Source organism: Canis lupus, chromosome 18 (genome assembly GCF_003254725.2).
Source record: "Canis lupus dingo isolate Sandy chromosome 18, ASM325472v2, whole genome shotgun sequence".
NCBI classification, from domain to species: Eukaryota; Metazoa; Chordata; class Mammalia; order Carnivora; family Canidae; genus Canis; species Canis lupus.
Window position 1 is genome coordinate 31,819,936 of NC_064260.1, and position 22,452 is coordinate 31,842,387.

Genomic DNA, 22,452 nt, shown 5'->3' on the forward strand with positions numbered 1-22,452 from the left:
CTGGGTGGCGCAGCGGTTTGGCGCCTGGCTTTGGCCCAGGGCGCGATCCTGGAGTCCCGATATCGAGTCCCATGTTGGGTTCCTTGCATGGGGCCTGCTTCTCCCTCCTCCTGTGTCTCTGCCTCTCTCTCTCTCTCTCTATGTCTATCATGAATAAATAAATAAATAAATCTTTAAAAAATGGTTAAAATCAAGTGTTATGTGTATTTTACCCCACGTACTAGCAAAGGCGCTGGGCAGGACAGACGTCCGTCGGAAGAACTCAGGTTTGCATTTTCCAGACGGGGAAAGGGAGGCCCAGAAAGTGACAAGACTCATTAGTGGCAACGCTGGCAGCTATCTGAATCCCCGGGGACTTGCTCTTTCCAGAAAGCAAGCGCCGGTAGAAATCTGGATGCCGGTTCCTCAGCCTTGCTCCCTCCAGGTCCTACCAAAGAGGACACGGGCCACGCAGGCCATCAGATAAGGGAAGTGGCTTGGATGGGAGACGGCAGGGACAAGTGGTGGCCGTGACGGGCAGACGTTCATGCCAACAGGCCGGCGGCTCCTCAGCTCTGGGCGAGCCCGACACGTGGGAAGGCCCAATGTTGCGAGCGCTTATGTCCTCCTTTACGAGAGGCCAGACGCCCGGACACCTGTGTGAATTCGCCTGAGCCTCCGTCGTTGGCGACAGATACAAACAGTCCACGAGCCGATGAAAATGTACGTGTGGGTTAAGTACTAACTACCCGGGGGTTTCTGGCTTGCAAACTCAGGGTTTGAGCATAGACGCGAGGACCCAGGATAGAAGTTTTGACAGGAGATGCAAGTGTCTGGTGATTTCTCAAAGTCTAGGCTCCTCAGTAAAGGCTGAGAAGTAAAAGTCGGCTCTTAGCCAAAACCGAAACGAGGCCTATGGTAGTTTCCAAGTAGAGGCCTCCAGAGCTTCCAGGGAAGGATTAGGATCGCAGGTTAGACGCGGAGCGCTCAGTCCCCTGCTTGCTCCAGGCAGCACGAAGAGGGAGGCCGCTCCCGAAACAGTAGCAAGGACAGAGCTTGGGAGAGAGGACAGGAAGGAGAGGGGAGGAGGGAGACATGCGGACAAGGGGGACAGGAGACGCAGAGGGGAGACAGTGGACCTACGTCCCCCCTCCAAGGATGACTCTTCCTTCTGGCATCTCTGAACTCTTGTGCCCGCTCTGGGCAATCTGTTCCCTGGCCATGGGGCTGCCATGGCCCCACTGATAGGTTTACCCCGTTGACTCTGACCCTAGTAAACTTGCCTCCCGGAGGGGTTAGTGAGCAGGAGACAGGAAGCCGCGGGGAGGGGGCCAGAAACCTTACCCTTTCCAATGTGTTTTGGCTTCCAACTTGCTTGGCTTGATGGCCAAACCTACAGTCAACCCACCGGCCGTTTCTGTCAGGGGAGGAGGCGCGTATCGTACTCCCATCTGCTCACCCCACACCCACAGGTGCCCCATTTTGAGTTTCCGTGGGACCCCACAGTGGGCAGCAGGAAGCTCTGTTCAGGGTCGGCACAGATCTTTGGTAAAAGGAGCCCCAAAGCCAAGCCTATCTCCCCACACAAACTGTCCAAACGGCTCACCAGAAGTTACAGCAACTAATAGAAGGGGATCGTTCCCCAGTATTGAAAACTGCGGACCCCAGTGATTGGGAAGACCTAGAAAAATTAAAGGTCACACATGAAATTCCTTTCCCTCGTGAATTACAAAGAACTTAAGGTCCTGCACTCATTGGACCAATTTGCTACATTACAAAAAGAATCTCACCTGGTGGACGGAGGGTCTGCTCTGGGAACGACGGCACGGCCTGACATCCTGGTCGCCCCAGTGGGCCGAGTGCCCGGTGACTCCGTCCTCACCTGAGGTTGGGAACCGTGCTTCCCCGAATCCCCTTCCCCGAGGGGCTCTGGGGCGAATGTGCCATGAAAGGAGCTCCCATGAGGTGTGGGAGGCAGAAGCGCAGCAGCGAGGTCACTCTTGGGGGTCGGGGGAGGGGGCAGACACGGCTCTTCAGTCCTTCCGTGGGCTCCCTCATCGCAGGACCGTGTTGCAGTTACTGTAGCTTCTCCACCTGCCGTGTAGGCTCTGGGATTCCCTGCCTGTCTCCGGATGAGGCTCGCGTGGCTGGCAAGTGGGTCTGGGGTCCATCAGGCCATCCCCCGCCGGCTCTGCCCACACGCGTGCAGGCCCTCATCCCCACCTCCAATCCCTTCTTCCTGTGATGCCTGCAGCGGCTCCGATGGGGCCCGGCTGGTACCCACCGGGAACACACACATGGCATCTCCTCCAACGAGCCACTTATTAGATTCAAGCCGAATCGGCAGGTGGGGTCAAGACACTCACATTCAGTCATTGCCCAGCAACTAGTTCCAACTGGGGGGGAGGAGTTATCTAAACAGTTTGCTTTTCACTTAAAAGGAAGCCATCTCCTCCTTTTCTTTCTAGAATAACTCTACGACTCTTCGGCCTGTTTGAGCTAGATGTGGGTGCCTCATCTCTGAACCAAGGATGCCACCATTTCCGAACAGGAATTGGCGATTCTAGGAAGTCTCCAGGCACATCGGTGTGCCCTTCGGCTGGTTCACAGACTGACACCCCAGGACGTATTCCAAGATGAAGGTCTGGTTCAAGTTCCTCTGCAAAGGAGTCACACGTCAGGGGTCGCTGGAAGAGCAGGCCGCCCGTGGGTGTGTGTTCAAGTGTCACCTCCCTCCCAAGTCCTGTGCTGCACGGTCCCGTGCGTTATTTCTATTTCTTAAATTGGCTCTCCTCTTGACCATTGGAGAACTATAGTATTGGCCCGAATTAAATTTCCAGACTACACTTTTCTAACACACTCCCCAAAGCTCCAAGTTCCCATGATCTAGGAATCCCTCAAAATCATTTATGTGTAAGTAGATCTTGGTCAAGAGCAAGCTCTGATTATTTCTCTCTTCCAAGAGTCTCCAAGTGGCCACAGCTGAGGCCCCCAAGATGGCAATGTTAAGATCCTAAGAGGACACGGGTCATGATGGGAGGGAGCGCTCTCTGATGGGAGGGAGTGTTGCACGTGTCTGGAGATGGGTGTTCCAGGAATAGCAGGAGCAAAGGGCCTGTGGGAGTTGTGTCTGGTGGGTTCCAGAGCCAACAAAGGGGCCAATGCAGCTGGAACAGTGAGCGGGGGGTGGATAAGAGTAGAAAATGAAGTTGGATAGGTAATGGCAGCTGAGGGTGTAAATGTCCAGCAAACCACAATTTGACTTTTATTCCGAGTGACTTGAAAGTTATTCAAGTATTTTGAGAATTTGGTTGAAGGAAGGCAATCTAAGGAGACAAATGATAAAAAAAAAAATATGTGGGGTTGAGTAGTTGTCCTATCAGAGGAGTCACATTTGGATTGGACAGAAATTTTCACTGATCCTGGACATTGAATCTGATTCGATTTGGAATCTGGCTGGGTTTCTTCTTTGGGGGAAGGGACAAGTGTATTTTATGGGAGGAAAGAAGTGTAAGAACATACATTAGGTGGCTAGTGTCAAAATCCTCTTCCGGTTCTTCTAGGACATATAGCCAATCTACCTTCCCAGCCTCTCTGCAGGAGGTGTGGCTGTGGGACTGACCAGACCCTGGGCAACGGGACAGGACGTGAGTGAGGGGTGTGGCTACTTCCAGGCCTGGCCCTTAAGTGTTGTCTGCGTGCGCTCCATTTTAGAGCAAAGTCCGTAAGATTTCTCCACGTGCCTTTTCCTCTGCTGGCTCATTGGGATGACTTATCAGGATCAAATGGAAAGTCCAGCAATGGCTTGGGCTTTGTACCGGAACTTAGCATGAATCACCCTTGCTCAGCCCGCAGCCCCAGCCCGACTGAAGCATCAGCCGTATTACAATAAACAAGCTTGCCCCGATTCTGTATGTCAGTCCCCCATGGTCATGCCTTCAAGCACCTACTGTGATGAGAATTCAGCCCCTCAGCTCCTGTGACACCAGCTGTCCCCGAATTTCCAAGTTGTGGTTCTCAGATATTAGTGCATCCTAGCTCTCGGTTGCGGGGGGGGGGGGGCAGATAAAAGGGTTAATTTGGAAAGCTTATTAACAGCATGCATAATTGAGCCTAAGTCTTTGCATAGTGTAACAAGGGTGAAAAATGGGAACACATCTCTGATCCATCAACTTGAAAATCCTGTGCAAGCTGGAGATGAATCTTGGTCGGATGAGCGCACCATTTCTATACTTCCAGTGGTCTGGAAGTCCTGGAGCCCAGGAGACAGTTCAGGCTTCTTTAGGTAGGATGCCTCTTATATGGCTTTATCCATGTGGCCTCCCCCAGAAGAGGATCTCATAAAAGCATACCCAACCCAAGCCCAATATACCTGTAGCTTGACACTGACTTTGCCCATGTTTCGAGAAAGGCTGTTGTCTCCTGAAATCGTCGCCGTAACACTGCTTCTGCTCCTTTCAAACCCGTGTTGCCTGAAGCTTGTAGTTATATGCATTTTCTTATGTGAACCAGAAAGTGTGCCAGTCAGTTGTGGGCCCCATTTCTTGGTGAGGTTCTATAGTAGACACGTTGATATTTTGTCTACTGCCAGCCTCTCCACTAGGAGTCATCCCTTTCCCATTTCATGGAATTCTGGAAATCAAGAGACTGATCCCCACTCATGGTAGTGGTCATATGACCAAGGATGACCAGTCATAACTCCATTTAAGGGGGTTTCTAGGACTCCAGGAGAGACAGTACCTCTATTTCTAAGATTGCAAACTTGGATCTTCTGGGATCCTCTTTTCCACCTAATGTAAAGCCCTGACATCCATGCTGGGCAAAGCAGGGCTCTCAGGCTGAGAAAGAGATTCCTAATGACAGCTGTTGAGCAACTAGATCCAGCTCAACCTGAAACCAACAGTTCCATACCCTTGGACTTACTTGCATTAGCCAGTATATCTTCTAAAACTTAATAAAATTAAGCATGTTGTGACTTGGATTTCTATCACTTGGGGGTTATTGGGGGGGGGTGATCCTATGATCTTTCCTAACCATAGGATGTCAAGGGACTCAGCACATCTTCTCACTGACATCTTTCCTGAGGATCTCACTGGGGGCACTTATCACACCTCCACGGTAGGCATCTGAAGCTCCTTGTTTTTAATAGTTTTCCTTTTGAATCTACTGCCTTGCCTCCGGGTGGCAAGCTAAGTGGAGAATATGGACAATACTTCTCAGAGCACTCATTCCCATGGACTTTTCTCTAAAAGACAGACTGTTGTGTCAGTTTATCATGTTAAAGAATCCGTAGTGAGAGTAATTTTTTGACTCGGACCTCTGCATTCAAACCTAATGTTGAGGACCTCATTGGGAAAGCCTCTACTCATCTTGATCTTGTTATTTTCTTATTCACTGGAAAAGAGCTTATAGGGTCAATTAAAATTAATTTTACAGGTCCTTGAATTGCTTGTCTCATAGCTTCTTCTATTTTTAATTTTTTTTGGAGATTAGCGCCATTTTCAAGGTTTCTAATATTCCAGGCCATTAACATACCTTTTCTTTTCTAGGATGCTTCTGAGGTTTGGATTCATGAATCCAATGTAGGAATGCTTTTTTTTTTTTTTAAGATTTTATTTATTTATTCATGAGAAACAGAGAGAGAGAGAGAGAGAGAGAGAGAGAGAGAGAGAGAGAGGGGCAGAGACACAGGCAGAGGGGGAAGCAGGCTCCATGCAGGGAGCCCGACGTGGGACTTGATCCCGGGTCTCCAGGATCATGCCCTGGGCTGAAGGCAGCACTAAACCGCTGACCTATCCGGGCTGCCCATGGAATGCTCTTTTCTATCAAGGGTTGGGGAACTCTAGCCCATGGGCTAAAATTCAGCCAGCTGCCTATTTACATAAATAGTTTTTTTTTTTTTTTTTAAATTTTTTTTTTAATTTTTTATTTATTTATGATAGGCACACAGTGAGAGAGAGAGAGGCAGAGACACAGGCAGAGGGAGAAGCAGGCTCCATGCACCGGGAGCCTGACGTGGGATTCGATCCCGGGTCTCCAGGATCGCGCCCTGGGCCAAAGGCAGGCGCCAAACCGCTGCGCCACCCAGGGATCCCTACATAAATAGTTTTATTGGAACACACCAACACCCACTTATTTATCATCTATGGCTGCTTTTGTCATTGCTATAGAGACCATATGGCTGTAGAGCCAAAAATATTTAGGATCTGGCCCTTTACACAAAATGTTTACTTATTTTTGCTCTAGATTAGTGCTTTTCAATTGTTCCATCCTGCCACCCAGTAAAGAATGGTTCTCTCAGAGATGAGGAGTTGATATCTTGACAAACCTTGACCAACTGCTTGGGAAGGTCTACCCTAGACCACTTGGGGCAGGACATGGCCTGGCATATACTTGGGATACCACTCTCTGATAGCCCAGTCTTCTTTTTTGAGACCCCTGGGGACGAATGCATGACCTAAACCTTAGTTCTGTGCATTCTATGTTTAGAAATCCATGTGGAGTTCAATCTTGGCCAAGGCCAGGGTTATTTCTCCTGTTCATGGGTGATCTCTTGGGCATCTTGACTTTCTGTGGAAACTATTCATGTAGCATCAATTAGCACATGGTTCCAAAATGAGACTAAGAGAAGCATAAAAAGAAGTTACCATCACTGGTGGGGCCAGTCTGAGCCAATGGGATTCAAAACTAATGACCAGCCTACCTGTGCAAGGGCTATTGAGTGCCCCTGAATATGTGGTCAGAACCTGTTTCAGCTGTCACAGTCACTTGTCCTTTTCCCTCAAATGGCATCCTAGTGACAGAAACTAATGTCCATCTTCTGAACTGACATCCTGGGGGCCCATGATACTAACTGGTGTCCGTGACTTCACTTCTGTATTTCAGCCACACAAGCTATCACCATATTTTGAGGTCCCGTCACTATACTCTTCCTTTTTCTCATTTTAGGATAGCATAAATTCACTCCAGAAGCCATGAGATGTGACCGTTCACTCTTCGTAATGCCACAGAGGCCAGACATGGGTTAAGAAACATTCACACCAATAGAAAGAATGAAACTGCAAGTTTATTTGAAAGTATAAAAATTAAAAAAAACAAAAACAAAAACCCAAACCAAAACCTAGCCAAAACACAAAAAGCAACCACACAAACTTTCCAGTTTACATCAACTTTGAACATCGCACACTATTTGTCAACCATTTTGCAGCATTTTTTTAAACAAGTCAATTTCAGAGTAGGGAGTTGAGTCAGGGGATAAGCCATAGGTTACTGTGATGTGAATTTTAACTCTAAAATAAAAAGAACTTGCTGGTCTCATTTGAGAAAAAAGAGCAGCGATGGTTTTCTGCTTGGTGTAGATTTAGGCAATGTCTAAAAAATATCCTGGATGGAATGAGTTAAAAAAATATTGCTGGCCACTTATTTGCCATCTAGAGAAGGGAGATTAAAAAAAAAAAAAAAAACAACAAAAAAACAGGAAAAATATCCCTGCAGCTTTGGTGTCCTATTTATATATTTTTTAAGAAGATTCATTAAAAAAATCACATCTATAATAAAAATGTCCCTGTGTTTATTTAAAAAAAAACATTAATAGGCTTTCTTATCTACTAAGACCATTTGTTTTTCCTAAGATGCCTGGAAGCAGAAAAGCGAGTGAGATTAATTCACTGCACAATTAATTAAAATTAGAATCCCTTCCTCTAAACAACTTCCAAAATACCAGAAAGAAGCACGGGCCCATCAAAGGGAGAAAAAATAAAGCCATTCTGACTCACAGGAGATGAAATGCTCAGCCAGGGTTCCTAACACACTCTGGCTGCCATCAAAAGTTTTTTTTTATTGGATTACTCGGAAAATAACTCAAATGTTATTTAAAAAAATGAAAGACGCAACTAGGCTCCTTTTTTTTTAACTTAAAAAAGAAAAAAAGAAATCGCCAAGTGGTTAGCTTTCCTCTAACACAGTTTGGATTGGATTAAAAAAAAAAAAAAAAAAGTCCAGAGAATAGGATCACTAAATGCCACGTCGTCCCCCACTCCTGCAGGCTTCATTAAAATGTGCATCACGGAGGTGGCTGAAAATTTCTTCTACTGTGGAAAGAAGTCCTGAAGGGGTGAGAGCTGCCTGGACTGGTCCCACCTGGTTCCAGTTTTGCGCCCCCATGGGTCAAGCGTGGTTTCTTGCCAACTAACGCCCACGCTTCTACCCACTATTTCTCCAGGGAGTGGGCCCCGTGGCGGGCTGGCCACAGAGGAAGAAGAGGAAAGCTAGCATAAACACAGAGACTGAACCGAGGGAGAAAGGCATCCCTCTTTCTGCATCCTTCAAGAACTCGATAAATAATAACTCAAAGTGCAACAATGCACACACGCCTGGTACACGGGTCAGCCGGGAGTGTGACTTCGTATCAAGGCTTAGCGGGACAAAGGTGTGATCTCTGTTTGCATCTCTCTTTGGACCTCACTAAGGGAAAAACAAACAGACAGACAGCTTTCCTATACATATAAATAATCCCTTAACTAGAAGGGAAAAAACAAACACACTGTTTCAAATGCATTTCTAAGAGATTAAAAAAAAAAAAGTCCGAATGGCAAATCTTGACTCCAAATTGTCTACTGTCCACGTCTTTTAGAGGAGGAACTATGGCAAGTCAGAAGAAGCCTGACCCTGACTCTAACCCTAACCCTAACCCTAACCCTAAATCAGGGTGCTGGTTTCTGGGCCCTGGGAAGGGGAGTGTGTGCAGCACAGGGAGCCAGGAGCTCTGGTGGGAGGTACTGAATATGGTTCTTGGGTGTGTCAGAAACCACAGTGGCCTCAGGTCCAAATGCACAGGTAAAACGACTTCTGGGTGTTACAGTCACGTAGGAAGCGAGTGTGGAAGGCTGTAGGAGTGGGCAAGACAGGCCGGGTGTGGACCAGACCCAATTTTTGGCCAATTCAAGTTGGGCCCTCACCCCTTGGCTCTGGGCAGGTCACAGCTGGGGGAAAGGGCTGCAGTGACAGTCCAGAAGCCAGGGAAGGACTGGGGACCGAAGCAGACCCAGGCATGTTAGGAGCTGAGTACGCGTATGAATCTATGGCAGGGGCTCCCTGCCTACTTTGGGATGAGGCTGATGCCAGACGCTGCCGGAGAAAACGCACAGTGAGGATTCCTGGGCAAGCTTTTAAAGCCCGAATCCGGCCAGAGTCGGGGGTTTCAGAGTCGGTCAGAGAACCACACCGGCACTGCCAATGGCTGAAGGGTGTACGTCAGGGCCGACGTGTCCTCGGGCCGCCGCCTCCAGTGCACGAGGGCGGCCTGCAGGACAGCGCGGGCAGAGTGTGGCGCTCACCTGCATTCGTGCCAGGGCGGCCAGCCTGAGGGCCTCCTGGGCGATCATCGGCCCAAACCCCAACGGAGCTGTGAGGTAGCGGCCCCCCGGGAGTGCGGTCCAGCGTCTCCTGCCCTTCGGAACATGCGACACGATGCGGAAGCACCACGTTGTCCCCCACCTGCAATCTAGGGCTGCCTGTTTGGCGGGACGCCGCCAGTAGCAGAGGGGCGAGGTGACGAGTGAGGTCGTGATCCTGGGCCCCGACGGACGAGTGGCCGCCCAGCAGAGCTGCACCGTGTATCAGGTCACCCCGAGGCCGGAGAAACGCCAGGCCTCCCTCTAAAGACTATCCCTGAAATCTGGGGCGGGGAGGGGGCGGGCAGGGGAAAGGAGGGATGCTGACACCCCACATCCCTCCTGGAGGCGCCCCAAGGGGCTTCCCACGAGCGGGCGTTGTCAGGATGGTAACAGTCGGAGCAGATGAGCCCACGTGGACTCTGGAAGTGCCGGGTTCATACGCGGGCAGCGGCCTGGCCAGGCTCCGGGTCCCGAGGGCCCGCGGCGCCGTCGGGGGGGCTGCTGTCGTCGGCGCTCAGCAGGCTGCTGGCCCCCTGGGAGCCGGCGCTGTCAGTGCTGCCGGAGCGTGAGCGGTAGGGGGGCAGGTCGCCTTGGTTCAGGGACTCGGTGTCCGAGGAGTAGGGCGGCGGAGGGAGGTCGTACCAGGCGGGTCTGCAAAGGGAGAGGCGGGGGCGGTGGGGGGCCGGGGGTCAGGAGCCCAGGTCCTGTCTGCGGCTTGCTGCTGCCCACCCCGCAGGACGGCCATCCGAGGTCTCGGGGGACCCCTGCCCCTGCACCAAGATCAAGGGACCGGAAAACGGTCGGTGTGCGGTGCTGCCACGTGCCCGACGGCAGTGACCCATGGGGGGCTTTGGGGGGCCCGGGTGGAGGCTGCCCCGCTCCAGCGAGGGGCCCTGGGGCCTAGGGGGCCCCCACTGTTTGGGATCAACCACTGGCAGGCTCCTGGCAAGCCCTGGGATCCCAGGTGCAGGCACATACTCTGCTTTCCCCATCAATAACCTCCCTCCCCCCACCTCTGCTACCCGGCATACGCACCTTTGGTCCAGTAGGGCCTCTGAGTAGGACGGTGGGGAGCCCACTTCCGATGCGTTCTGCTCGGCCTGGCTGGCCACGTACTGGATGCCGTTGTTGACGTTGTAGGTGACGTTGCAGTGGTGGGGGTGGTCCAGGACCACCAGGCGGGAGAGCAGCACGGGATGCTGCAGCCGGTGCACAGGCAGCGTCATGAGGTTGTTCCTCTTCCGCTGGTGGTGCAAGACCAGCGCCAGCAGGGCCACCACCAGCACGAAGATGACAGAGCTGCCGATGATGGCGTAGGTGATGCTGGGGTAGTACACAAGCTGGTTCTCTGACGTCACAAACACCTGCCCGCTGCCTGGTTCTGAGAAACCCAGAGGGGAGACAGAAGGAGAGAGGTTAGTTAGCATTTTGGTTTACTCTTCCGCTCAAGTCCGTCCCAGGGAATGGATGCAAATGTTCGTAGCGACGTAATTCGCAACAGCAGCAGCCAGAAGGTGGGAACCACACCAATGTCCAGGGACTGGTGAAGGGATAAGTAAAATGTGGGAAAGCCACACCTTGGAATATTATTTGGCCATCAAAAGTACTGATATGTGTTATAACATGGATGAACCTCAAAAAACGTTACGCCATGCCAAATAAGCCAAACACAAAAGGCCAAGTACTGTAGGATACCATTTACATGAAATGTTCAGGAAAGGCAAATTTATAAAGACAGAAAATGGATTAATGGTTGCGGAGGGCTGGAAATTTGCTAGAAACTCACCAGAAGTTTGTAATATAACATCTGAGGAATACCGGTCGGTGCATCCGGGTTCCTCATGTCTGCAGAGTGTTTATTTTTACACCAGGCCTTATGCCAGGCTTTCCAGATTGAGAGCCAGCACAGCACAGCATAAGCTACCATCACGGCCTCTGGAGCCAGACTACGTTCCAATCCCAGCTTCTGTGCCTTCTGGAACTTACTATGTGCCCCTTGTAAAGTGGCAACGTCTCCATGCTGTGACTTCCTCATCAATAAAACAGAGATAGTAACAGTGCCCACCTGACTGGGCTGTCGTGAGCATGAAATCAGCGAATAGTGATGGGGCACTCAGGACAAGAGCAGACACACGGTGCCATGTGGTATGTGCTCAAAACAGGCAAACATGTGCTTTATCCCCTCTGCTTGCCTCACAGCAACTCTAGGAATTAGGTGCTGTCACTGCCTTCTTTTTAAAATGAGGAAGGTGAATCTCAGAGAGTCTAGGCCCCCTGATGAGGGTCACAGAGTTAGGAGGTAAAGAGCCATGTGTGATTTGAGCCCAGTGGTCTGACATCAGAGGCTTGTCCCTCACACTGTGTGTCCTGCGCCCTCTAACCAGACCCGCTAGCTAACCTGCAAGCATCCCTCTAAGACCTTCAGGCAAAAGTCTGGGACCCATCCTACCCCCTTAGGTTGCCAACACCCTCCTCTCCAAGTGTACTAATAAGCCATGCTCCCAATACTCAGGTGAAGGGCTTCCCAGTCAGTGGGACACACTTGGTAACCAAGACACGGCCCAGGCTGGCCCAGGAAACCAGCTCGGTCCCTCCTCAGAGAGCCAGGGACCTCTCATCTCTGCAGAAGAACCACAACCACCCACTGTCGTGGCCCAGTTGGAAGAATAAACACAGCCCAAGTGAGCAAATCTGGTGGCCACTTCCTGGGCCTGTTCCCCCTCCCTCTGAAGCTGTGAGGTTTCAGTGGATATACAGGAAAAATGCAGATGTGAAGTAGTAGCCGTAGCGACCGCCTTCTGCTCGGGCCCCGTGTCCTGGAGCTGGGCCAAGCTTCACTGATCCCTTGTTTATAGACGTGCACCTGTCCCATTCATCACAGTATCCCCAGGACGCAGGATGGGGCCTGACACAGAGCGGGCACTCAACACATGCCTTCAACTCAGTGCGAAAAATACCTGTGTGTTGGCGCACCTCAGTAAGGCAGGTCCTATTATTATTTTATCAGTCCTATTTCCCAGACAGCAAATGGACTCAGAGGTGAATTAACTTGCCTAAGTTCACATAAGATGCAAGTAGAGGAGCGAGGCCTCAAACCCAGGTATTTGTCCATCAGAAAAACCACGCGCTGGGAAACTGGCGATCTCTCCTTTCCTGATCGAAACATCTCTCGACTCTCAAAACACCCTCAATCGCAGACAAACGAAGAGCCTTCCCCCTCAAGCTCCAGGCCTCATGTTCATTCCCTTTCCGGCCACACTCAAACAGGGGCGAGAAGCTTCGATGCTCCTGTAGGCCATGCTTCCGATGATGACAGAAAGGTCCTAGACCAAATGCAGAAATGCAGAGCACGCTGCAGACCTTTGGTGTGTGTGGGGGGGCAGGCTTGGGACTCTTTCGGAGACAGTGAGCTGTGGCACTCTGGGGGTGCTGCTGGAGTCGTGTCTGCTTTCAATGCAGTGGACTAAAAACTGGATGGGAGCAGGCATGCACGTGTGTGTGTGTTCTGCTTCAGAGCTCAGGCTTAAAATAAAACATCCTCTTTATTTTGTGGTCTCCAGCACAGAGTCGAGGGGTTGAGTCCTGGGGCCATCATTTCTAGCTGCTGCCCAAGCAAGTGGCTGCGCTCCTGGGAGCCTCAGGCCCTCTAAGTTTAAAACGGGGGAGGCGGCGGCGGCAGGTGAATCACAGTAGCCAGGTCCTGGATTCCTGGGTTATAGGGTAAAATACTATGCCTGGCCAAGGTTTGCCCTCAGTTAGGGCCAGGTTTTCTCACTTTTTATTTTTATATAAAGATTTTATTTATTTATTCCCGAGAGACACAGACAGAGAGGCAGAGACACAGGCAGAGGGAGAAGGAGGCTCCATGAAGGGAGCCCGACATGGGACTCCATCCTGGGTCTCCAGGATCACGCTCTGGGCAGAAGGCAGATGCTCAACTGCTGAGCCACCCGGGTGTCTCTTTTCTTGCTTCTTCATTGTGGTAAAATATATACATAGCTTACAACATTTCCCATTCTCCCCATTTTTAAGAGTCCAGTGGCATGAAGTACATTCACGTTCACCGCCACCCGTCTCTAGAACTTTCCATCATTCCAAACTGGCTAATGCTAATTCTGAGTGCTCATGTTCTTTTCCCTTATCCTCCCCAACTTCTCTGGACCAGAGGCAGAGGCGGGGAGAGAGTCCCCTTGGTGAGGGCACAGAATGGAGAAGGGAGTAGGGACTGAGTGCATTTCTTTTTAGAGAGATGTGTCTCCTAATAAATGAAAAGCCGGTGGAACCGCCTTCAGGAAACAAACAGGTCCGGAAATTTTAAGACACTGACTTCCGTGCAACCACTCGAAGTTTTAAGCGTGCAAGAGGGAGCGCTTTAAAATGAATGGGATATGAAATGATTGCAAATCTTAACAGTCTCATTTACGTCTCCGAAAGCAGGTTCTCTCCAGATCTGCCCACTTTGGCAGGCGAGAAGCGGCAATCACATTTACACGAGAAATTATGATGTTCCATAATTCAGTGGAGCCTGGTCTCGTTCTTGCTCTGTATGTAAAATGTCATCTTGTATTAATTCATTAACTAGATTCACTTTTCTTAAGAGCTTAATGAGCCCGCTGGCCAAATTACTAATATCAGAGTTGCCTGGGACCTGAGTTCTAAGTGCATAATCCACGGATAATGAAGTTTCCATTTATTCTGGCCGCCCCTCAAGCTGATGCCCTCACGCTCCACTGTCAGACGGCCTGGATTCCTGTCCCGCTGCTGCCGCTTCCACGGCACTAATTGCAGGCGATCTGGTTACCGCCCAGAGACCAGCGCGCTCACAAAACCGCCAGGAGCTCCTGCTGCTGCCTGTGGGAGAGCAGGCCGCGCTGTCCTGACTCCAGGCTGTCCTCTGCCTCAGAGCCATCGCAGATTTGCAGTGATCACAACAGTTTTCCTGCAGATGCCAGTCGAGGGTCCCGAGGACGAGCACCTTTTTCCAACTCACAGGCACGGGCTGGCCTGACGGAGGCCCAAGGGCAGCTGACGCTGGAGACCTGGTGTTCCTTGGCTTCTAAAATAGTCCTTCCTCCAGAAGCAAATCACATTTCCTGTAAGATACAGTTTCTCACCTACCACACTGGCAAAGGCAAAGCTGGAGTTCCCACTATGCCCCCTGGGTCTTGGGAAAATAGGTGTAAATTATTCACGCACGGCTGGTGGGGGGGAGGGAGGGTGAACCGGTACAACTCAGGGTGGTGGTTTACACATCAAAATAAGAACATACGTGTCCTCTGGCCCGGCCATCCCGCTCTCAAGATTCTATTTAATAGACAGACTCACACAGACGAGAAATCGCTTTTTAATATTAGTATGAACTGAGGCACCACTTGTAATAGCACACAGATCAGAAGCGACCTGAACATCTATCTACCTACCAGCTGCGGCCGGCCCGAACTAACCATGGCGCGTCCATACAATACCACACCTGTTTACAAAATTAGGGCAGCTCTGTATATACTTGTGCGGAAAATCTGAAAGATACGTTGATATGTGAGAAGCAGCAAAGTTCATCACATGCACTATTTCTAGGCAAACACACAGAACTGGTAACGCCGGTAGCTCGCAAGGTGGAGAATGGAGGTGAAGGGAGATGTGTTGACCCTTCCTACGTTCTACTCCTTGTCGTGTGTTGTCCCTTCTAAAACCATGCCTACTGTCCACCACCTGTGGTACGGCCTAGCCTGAAGGGGATGTCTCAGTTTGTTTTCGTTCTGCCTTCCCCTGTAACGTGAGGACCCCTCGGGGTCTCACTCACTCACTCATTCGAGAACCCCCACTGGCTCACACTTCCCAAGGATGGCACCAATGCCTCCCACCTCACCTCTGGAGTCCTGTTCTGGAATGTTAACTGCCCATTCCAAAAGACTCCTTACCACTCTTCTGGAAGATCAACTCCGGTGTGCCTTTTAAAGCCTATTTTACTCCAGATTACGTATCTTAAAAAGTCAGGTTAGAGGGCGGGTGGCTCAGTGGTTGAGTGCCTGCCTTTGGCTCAGGGCGTGACCCTGGGGTCCTGGGATTGAGCCCTGCATTGAGCTCCCCGCAGGGAACCTGCTTCTCCCTCTGCCTGTGTCTCTGCCTCTGTGTGTCTCTCATGAATAAATAAATAAAATCTTAAAAAAAATAAAATAAAAAGTCAGATTGACTGAAGTATATGTAGTTGACACACAATCCAATGCCCCCTTTTAAAAATATGTGGTTAGAGGAGTTTCACAGAACGACCAGCTGCATAACTGCGATCACACACGAGACCTGAACCTTTCCAGCCGTCCCTCTGCATCCCTCCCCAGAAGGTCTCTGGGGCTCCTTTGCAGTCCATTCACCGCCCCTGGAAAACACTCTTCTGTTTTCTGTCCAGACAGATTCACTTTTTCCAGCAAGGCTTGTCACTGGAATCATACAGGACGTAGCCTGTAGCATCTGCTTCCTCCGCTTGGCATGATGCTTCTGAGGTTCACCCACTCTTCTGGGTATCAGCACCGCCTCCCTCAGAATGTGGAGTCATGTTCCGTTGCATGCAGGGATCACAGTTCATGTTGATGGAGGGAACCAGGTTGTTTCCAGTTTCTGGAGTGTAGGTCTCTGCACGGATGTACATTTTCCTATTTCCTGTGAGGCCGCCGGATCGCAGGGGAGGGGTATGTTTAACTTTATAAGAACCTCTGCCCGTTTCTTCAAGGTGGCCCCAGCATCCTGCCTCCCCCCAGACCTCTGCACCCTCACCAGCACTGCAGGGGGCTGGTCTTCACCCGCAGCCCTTCTAGCAGGTGTGAAGCGGTGGCTGGCTGGTTTTACGTTGCATTTCCCGGGGGCTAATGATGTCGAGCCTCTGTTCACGTGCTGATATGCCACCTGGAGATCTTCTTTGCTTAAGTGTCCTTCTCTTTTTTTTTTTTTTTTTTTTTAAAGATTTTATTTATTTATCCATGAGAGACACAGAGGCAGAGACACAGGCAGAGGGAGAAGCAGGCTCCCTGCGGGGAGCCCGATGAAGGACCCCGGGGTCACACCTTGAGCCGAAGGCAGATGCTCGACCCCTGAGCCACCCAGGCATCCCTGCTAAAGTGTCTCTTCAAATCTCTTGCCCATTTTAAAATCTGGTGGGTTGACTACCTAGTGAGCAGGCGAGGATCCTTTGTATGTTCAAGGATACGAGCCCTTCTCCAGAAATGCTCTTTGCAAGTATTTTCTTCCCGGTTGGTGGCTTGTCTCTTCCTCTACTTCATAGAGTCTTTTTGAAGGTGAGTGTTTTTAAAAAAAATTTTTTTTTATGAAGTCTATTGTATTCATGATCTCTCTTACGTCCTGTTTTTTGTACTCTATCCAAGAAACCTTTGCCTAGTAGCAGCTTCACAGCTTTAGTTCCTACGTTTACTTCTCGGATCCACCTGCAAATTAATTTTTGTTTATGGTACGAAGTGAAGTTTAATGTTCTCTGCCCCTCTCCCTTTGGATAATCAATTGTTCCAGCACCATTTGTTTTCTGAAAGCCTATGCTTTCCTATTGAATTACCTTAGCACTGAAAATCAATTGAGCATACAAGTCTGGGTCTATTTCTAGATTCTCTATTGTCTGATTGAACCATATACCAACCTTCATGCGTATACGTGTGTTGGTAACAGGGCTTTACAGTAAGTCTCAAAATTAGGTGTTGTGAGTCCTGTATGCTTTTGTTATTTTTTCCCCAACTGAACTTTCTGATTATGAAAATTCATTAAGAGTGTGTGTGTAGGGGATAAAAAAAATTCATTAAGGAGCACTTGGGTGGCTCAGTGGTTGAGTGTCTGCCTTCAGCTCAGGTCATGATCTCATGATCCCGGGATTGAGTCCCGCATAGGGCTCCCTGCACGGAGCCTGCTTCTCCCTCTGCCTGTGTCTCTGCCTCTCTCTCAGGGTCTCTCATGAATAAATAAATAAAAATTTTAAAAATTCATTAAACTTAAATGCAAAATAGAAATGTTCAGGGATCCCTGGGTGGCGCAGCAGTTCGGCACCTGCCTTTGGCCCAGGGCGCGATCCTGGAGACCCGGGATCGAATCCCACGTCGGGCTCCCGGTGTATGGAGCCTGCTTCTCCCTCTGCCTGTGTCTCTGCCTCTCTCTCTCTCTCTCTCTCTCCCTGTGACTATCATAAATAAAATTAAAAAAAAAAAAAAGAAAAGAAATGTTCATTGCCCTCCCTCCTCCAAACCTACTAGAACGTAGTCTAGTGTAGACTTCTGGCCAGCTTTTTCCATCAAGGGCTGGGTAGCAGATATCTCATGCTCCGTGGCACACAGCTTCAGTCACGACCACTCAGCTTCATGCTGTCATACCAAGTCAGCTGCAGACGAGCTCCACCGGCGAAAGAGGACGGCTGTGTCCCAATGAAATTTCATTTACATAAACAGGCAGCATCTTGGCTCACTGGCCGTAGTTTCTTGATCTGCAGGGTGTACCCTTCAAAACTATTCTCTACGTGCGTCCACACACACAAGTACTTTTGTTCCTGCCGTGCAGATATTTCCGTGCACGGACATCTCTCCCCACCTGCCCACACCTTTGTTAACGAGTAGCTGTGTTGGATCCCAGTCTATAGATGCATCACAGCTACGACTAACACCCTGCCGAGGTACACGTAGGTGGCTTCCCGGTCTTTGCTGTTGTTGTTGCTGTTACCAGCCACGCTCCAGCAACACACAGGTAGACCAAACAGACCGTGAGAGCCACGAGGGTGGGACCAGGCTCGCTTTCTCGACCATTCTACCGTTGGTGCTCAACACAGCTGTTGAATAAATTAGTGACCTGTGGCCACGGATGCAATTTCTTAGGACAGACTCCCAGATGTTGGTCATTCCCTCAGCCATCTGTTCTCCTGGGTCTGAGCATTCGGGTTGTCTTGATCTCTCTCCTTTACTCTGTCCACACAGAGCCAGCACATGTGGTCCATTTCTGCCATGTGGTGTTTCTCCAGCCTCTGCTTCTGGGCTCCATCTGCGTAGCCACATCCACGCCCAGGCCAGGAAGACAAACTGCCTCGTGGGGCTCTTTCCATCTTCAGCCTCCTGTCTGTGTCACTGTGTGATTCTTGTAAAATTCAGTTCTCAAACCAAGGACCCTCAATGGCTCACATAGCCCTCGTCAGCCAGGCATTCAGACTCCACAGGGTCCCCTGCCTCGGGTTCCCAGCACCAACCCTCGGAGGTATGGGGAAAAGTCCAGGGCCGGGCAGAGAAACACTATTTGCCATGTGACCTGTACCCTACTCCTGATTCAAAATAAGAACATTAATAATACCAACCATCACCACCAACCATATTTGCTTTGGACTTGGAAACACAGTAATAATAATATTATCACGATGACAGCAGTTCTTGCCCTATTGGCAGCATCTTCTGTGTTGTATTATATTCACTCTTATAATCCTTTACACCATCTACTGCAAGTTCGATGGCGTCCCCCCCAAAGATATGTCCATTTGGAATCTCAGACTCTATTTAGACTAAGGGTCTCTGCAGATGAAACTAAGGGAGAGCTCTCAAGATGAGACCATCTTGAAATGAGTGGGCTTTCCATCCGATGAGGAGTGTCCTGAGAGAGAGAAAAGGAGAAGACACAATGCAGATGAGGGAGTAGGCTGTGTGAAGTGGAGGCACAGACGGAAGTCGTGCAGCCCAAGCCAAGGACTGTCCACAATGGTAGGCAGACGCCAGGAGCCAGGAGAGATGCACGGATGGATTCCCCTCAGAGCCCCCACCAAGGGCCAGCCCTGCCAGGGCTCTGATCTGGGGCCTCTGGCCCCCAGAACAGCGAGCAAATACCCTTCTAGTGTTTTAAGCCATCCAGCCTGTGTAGTTTGTAATGGCGTGTACGCCAGCCTATGAAGCAGACCATGTTACAGAAGAGGAAATGGGAACCCAGGCAGATGAAGTAACTGGACCACGTGGTCCAATGCCTCAGTTATTTATTTTTTAAAAAGATTTTATTTATTTATCCATGAGACACACAGAGAGAGGGTGGCAGAGACACAGGCAGAGGGAGAAGCAGGCTCCATGCAGGGAGCCCGATGTGGGACTCGATCCCAGGACTCCAGGGTCACGGCCTGGGCCGACGGCTGAGTCACCCAGGCGTCCCTGGAAGCCGAATTGTTTAGATATAATTCTCGGCTCTGTCACTTATGAGCTGTGTGACCTAGATCAGGTTACTTTACCTCTCTGTGCCCTCATCTGTGAAACAGGATAACAGTAGAACCCACCCATAATCATAGGTTGATTATGGATAAAAAGAGAAAATACATTTAAAAAATTTAGAACAGGGTCTGGCACACAGTACACACTCAACAAACCCTAGTTATTTTATTTTATTTTATTTATTTATTTTTTAAGGGAAGGAAGGGGGAGGGGTAGAGGGAGAGAGAGAACCTTAAACAGGTTCCGCCACCAGCACAGAGCCCGACGTGGGCTCCATCTCACAACCCTGACACCATGACCTGCGCCGAAATCAAGAGCTGGATGCTTAACCGACTGAGCCACCTGGGCGCCCCTACAGAGCCTAGCTGTGACTGACGGCTGCGGTATGGGACTTCTGAGCGGCTTTCAGAGACATGTTCATGGGGGGACATGGCTACTTCCCCAACCTCGGTGCTGAGATGGACAGGACACCTGTCATATTCCCGAAAAGCACCTTCCCCACGTTCTGGAAGCTGGCTTGCTACACGGCAGACAGGGGCACCCCTGGCCCTACGGTGCGGAGGAAGCTCTGTGGCTGTAGCTGCCCACTCACGAGGCCGACGCTGAGAAGCGAACGCCTCAGCCCCCCACCCCCGGCTGCGCAGAGCAGCTCCCGTCGGGGTTCAGCAGCTGCTGAGCCTCCTGACACCCGCCACCCGCGCTGGGCAGGAGCTGGCCCCTTCCAGGGTGCAGGAAGCGCAGGCGGCCTGGGTGAGCGGGTGCGCGCGGGCCCCTGCGGGATCAGCCGGCTGCTGGCACGCCCGCCCGGGAACGCTGACTGCCCAGGAACTGCTGAGCGGGCGCCCTTGGAGCTGCCAAGTGCAAAACCTTCCTGAATAATTTCGGAGAAAAGGCTGATAAGAGAAGCCTTAGGAGAGGGGCTCCCAAGAAGCAGCTTTACTGACACGACCTCATTCACCCCTCCTGGAGGTTCCAGAAAGTCTCAGCAAGACCACTCGGACCCTCGCACCCTAGAAGGAAGGCGGTTTCATGCACCCTGGGCTCTGGGGCTTCCGTCCCACTGCTCCCAGTGCTGGTGGGACAAGGACTCCTCAAAGAGGGGCGCAAGGCATAGCTGATCCCAGGGAGCACCCTGCATACCAGCCCCCAGCCTGTCCTGGTCCCGCACCCTCCCCTCGGCCACCCCTGTCCCCACCTTGGGAGCCTCTGCCCCACCGCCACTCACCCTCTGGCCTTTGTTCCCTTAGCTGCATAGTGGGACTTCTGGAACCCAAATGCCTTTGTTCACGTCACTCCCCTCCTCAGAACCTTCCAGCAGCTCCCCTCATACCATATAAAGTCCGAATCTCTACCACGGCCTCTACTTCTGCTCCTCCCCAGCTTCTCGCGCTGCAGACTCACTGGCCTCCTTTCTGTGGTTTCAGAACACGCCAAGCACATGCCTGCCCCAGGGCCTTTGCCCGTGCTGCATGTTCTCTGCTCTGAATGCTGCTTCCCGGGAATCTGCATGACTCACACTCTATCCCACCCAAGTCCCTGTCCCAGATCGGTGTCAGTGGGAAGACTTTCTGAGCCACCGCCAAGCCTCTCCATCTGTCCCCTCCCTCCTCTGGCCTTATCTTCTGTCACAGCCCTTGTCCCCACCCGTCACCGTCTGCCGTATTTGTATGCAATCACCTCTTCCCTACTGGAATGTAACTGGGTGGGCAGGGCCGTATCCTGCTCAGTCATCACTGTGTTCCCAACGCCTAAGATGCTGCGTGGGAGAAAGTGGGCAGAGGGTCTCTAACTCCGGTGACTCTCAAAGTCTGGTCTCAGCGTGTGGTCCTCCTACCACAGGCCCCTGCGTCCTCCACGTGAGACTAAACACCAATGTGCCAAGTGCTTCGTGGCCAGGAGCTCAGCCTCACGGGTGGGAACGTCTCAGAGACGTCAGGTCGTGATTCCCGGGTCACACAGCCAGAAAGTGACAGAGCTGCAACCTGAGCCCTGGCGTGTCCGACCAACACCCAGAGATTCACGAGGTGTAAGCTGTGCCAGCCCAGGACTGTAGAGGATGGGCCAGGGGTTTGGTACAAAAACAGGGCCCCATCCTTCCAGAACCTCCCCTGTCATCAATTAGACGGGGGCAACGTCACCCCTTCCCAGAGTCACCCAGTCCCCCCCGCCCCAGCACAGGGCTGGGCGCCTGCAGCCAGAGCACACGGGCTCCTCTCCCGAGGTGGCCTGGGGACCCGGGACTTACCCGGGCTCTGCGCCGCTCACTGCCCCGCACCTTCCACTTCCCAGGGGCGCCTTCCGCTTGGCTTCCCTTCCTCCCACCGCCCTCCCAGCCCCGGGGCCACCCCGGCCCAGAGCAGGATCCATCCAGAGCTTTCCTGGGTGCCCGCGGGGCTGCCTCTCACCCCAGCCCTTCCTGCTCACGCGGGGAGCGGGCAGCTGCAGGATGTGGGGGACGGGAGATGCGGGGGAGCCGGGCCCAAGCACGCTGCGGCCTGCGGCGCAGAGCCGGTGTTCGGGCTCAGGCTGGCTTGAGCCCCAGTTCTGCCAGAGACCATGAGGGACTCGGGGCGGCGGGTGGCAGCTATGAAGTATGTCTGTAAACCAGGGGGAACCCCGCCCCCGGCGCAGAATCCTCACCCACACCAAGGGCCATCGTGGGAGACGGGAGCCAAGGGGGCCGACGCTGAGCTTGCTCTTGACTTCCTGGCACCTGTGAGTCTGGTCCCCTCGCACGCAGTTACAAAGGGCTTCACGAGTGCTGGCCAGTGGGGGGGATGCCACGGGGGGGAGGGGATGCTCCACCCGGAGGAGACAGGAAGGAGACCGTGGGATTTTAGGTTTTAGGGACACAGAGGCTGTGG

At 51.6% G+C, this 22,452-nt stretch overlaps 1 protein-coding gene across 3 annotated transcripts in view; it reads right to left on the minus strand.

Moving 5' to 3' along the window:
* Positions 1 to 7,025: 7,025 nt before the first annotated feature.
* LDLRAD3 (low density lipoprotein receptor class A domain containing 3) overlaps positions 7,026 to 22,452 on the minus strand; it is a 232,808-nt gene continuing 217,381 nt past the window's right edge. For all 3 annotated transcript variants that reach the window (XM_025452484.3, XM_049096369.1, XM_049096370.1), the window contains 2 exons: positions 10,410 to 10,755; positions 7,026 to 10,025 (listed from right to left, as the gene is read on the minus strand). In XM_025452484.3, the coding sequence (XP_025308269.1) occupies positions 9,809 to 10,025; positions 10,410 to 10,755 (563 nt within the window). In that variant the 3' untranslated portion in view covers positions 7,026 to 9,808. The remainder of the gene's footprint in view (positions 10,026 to 10,409; positions 10,756 to 22,452) is intronic.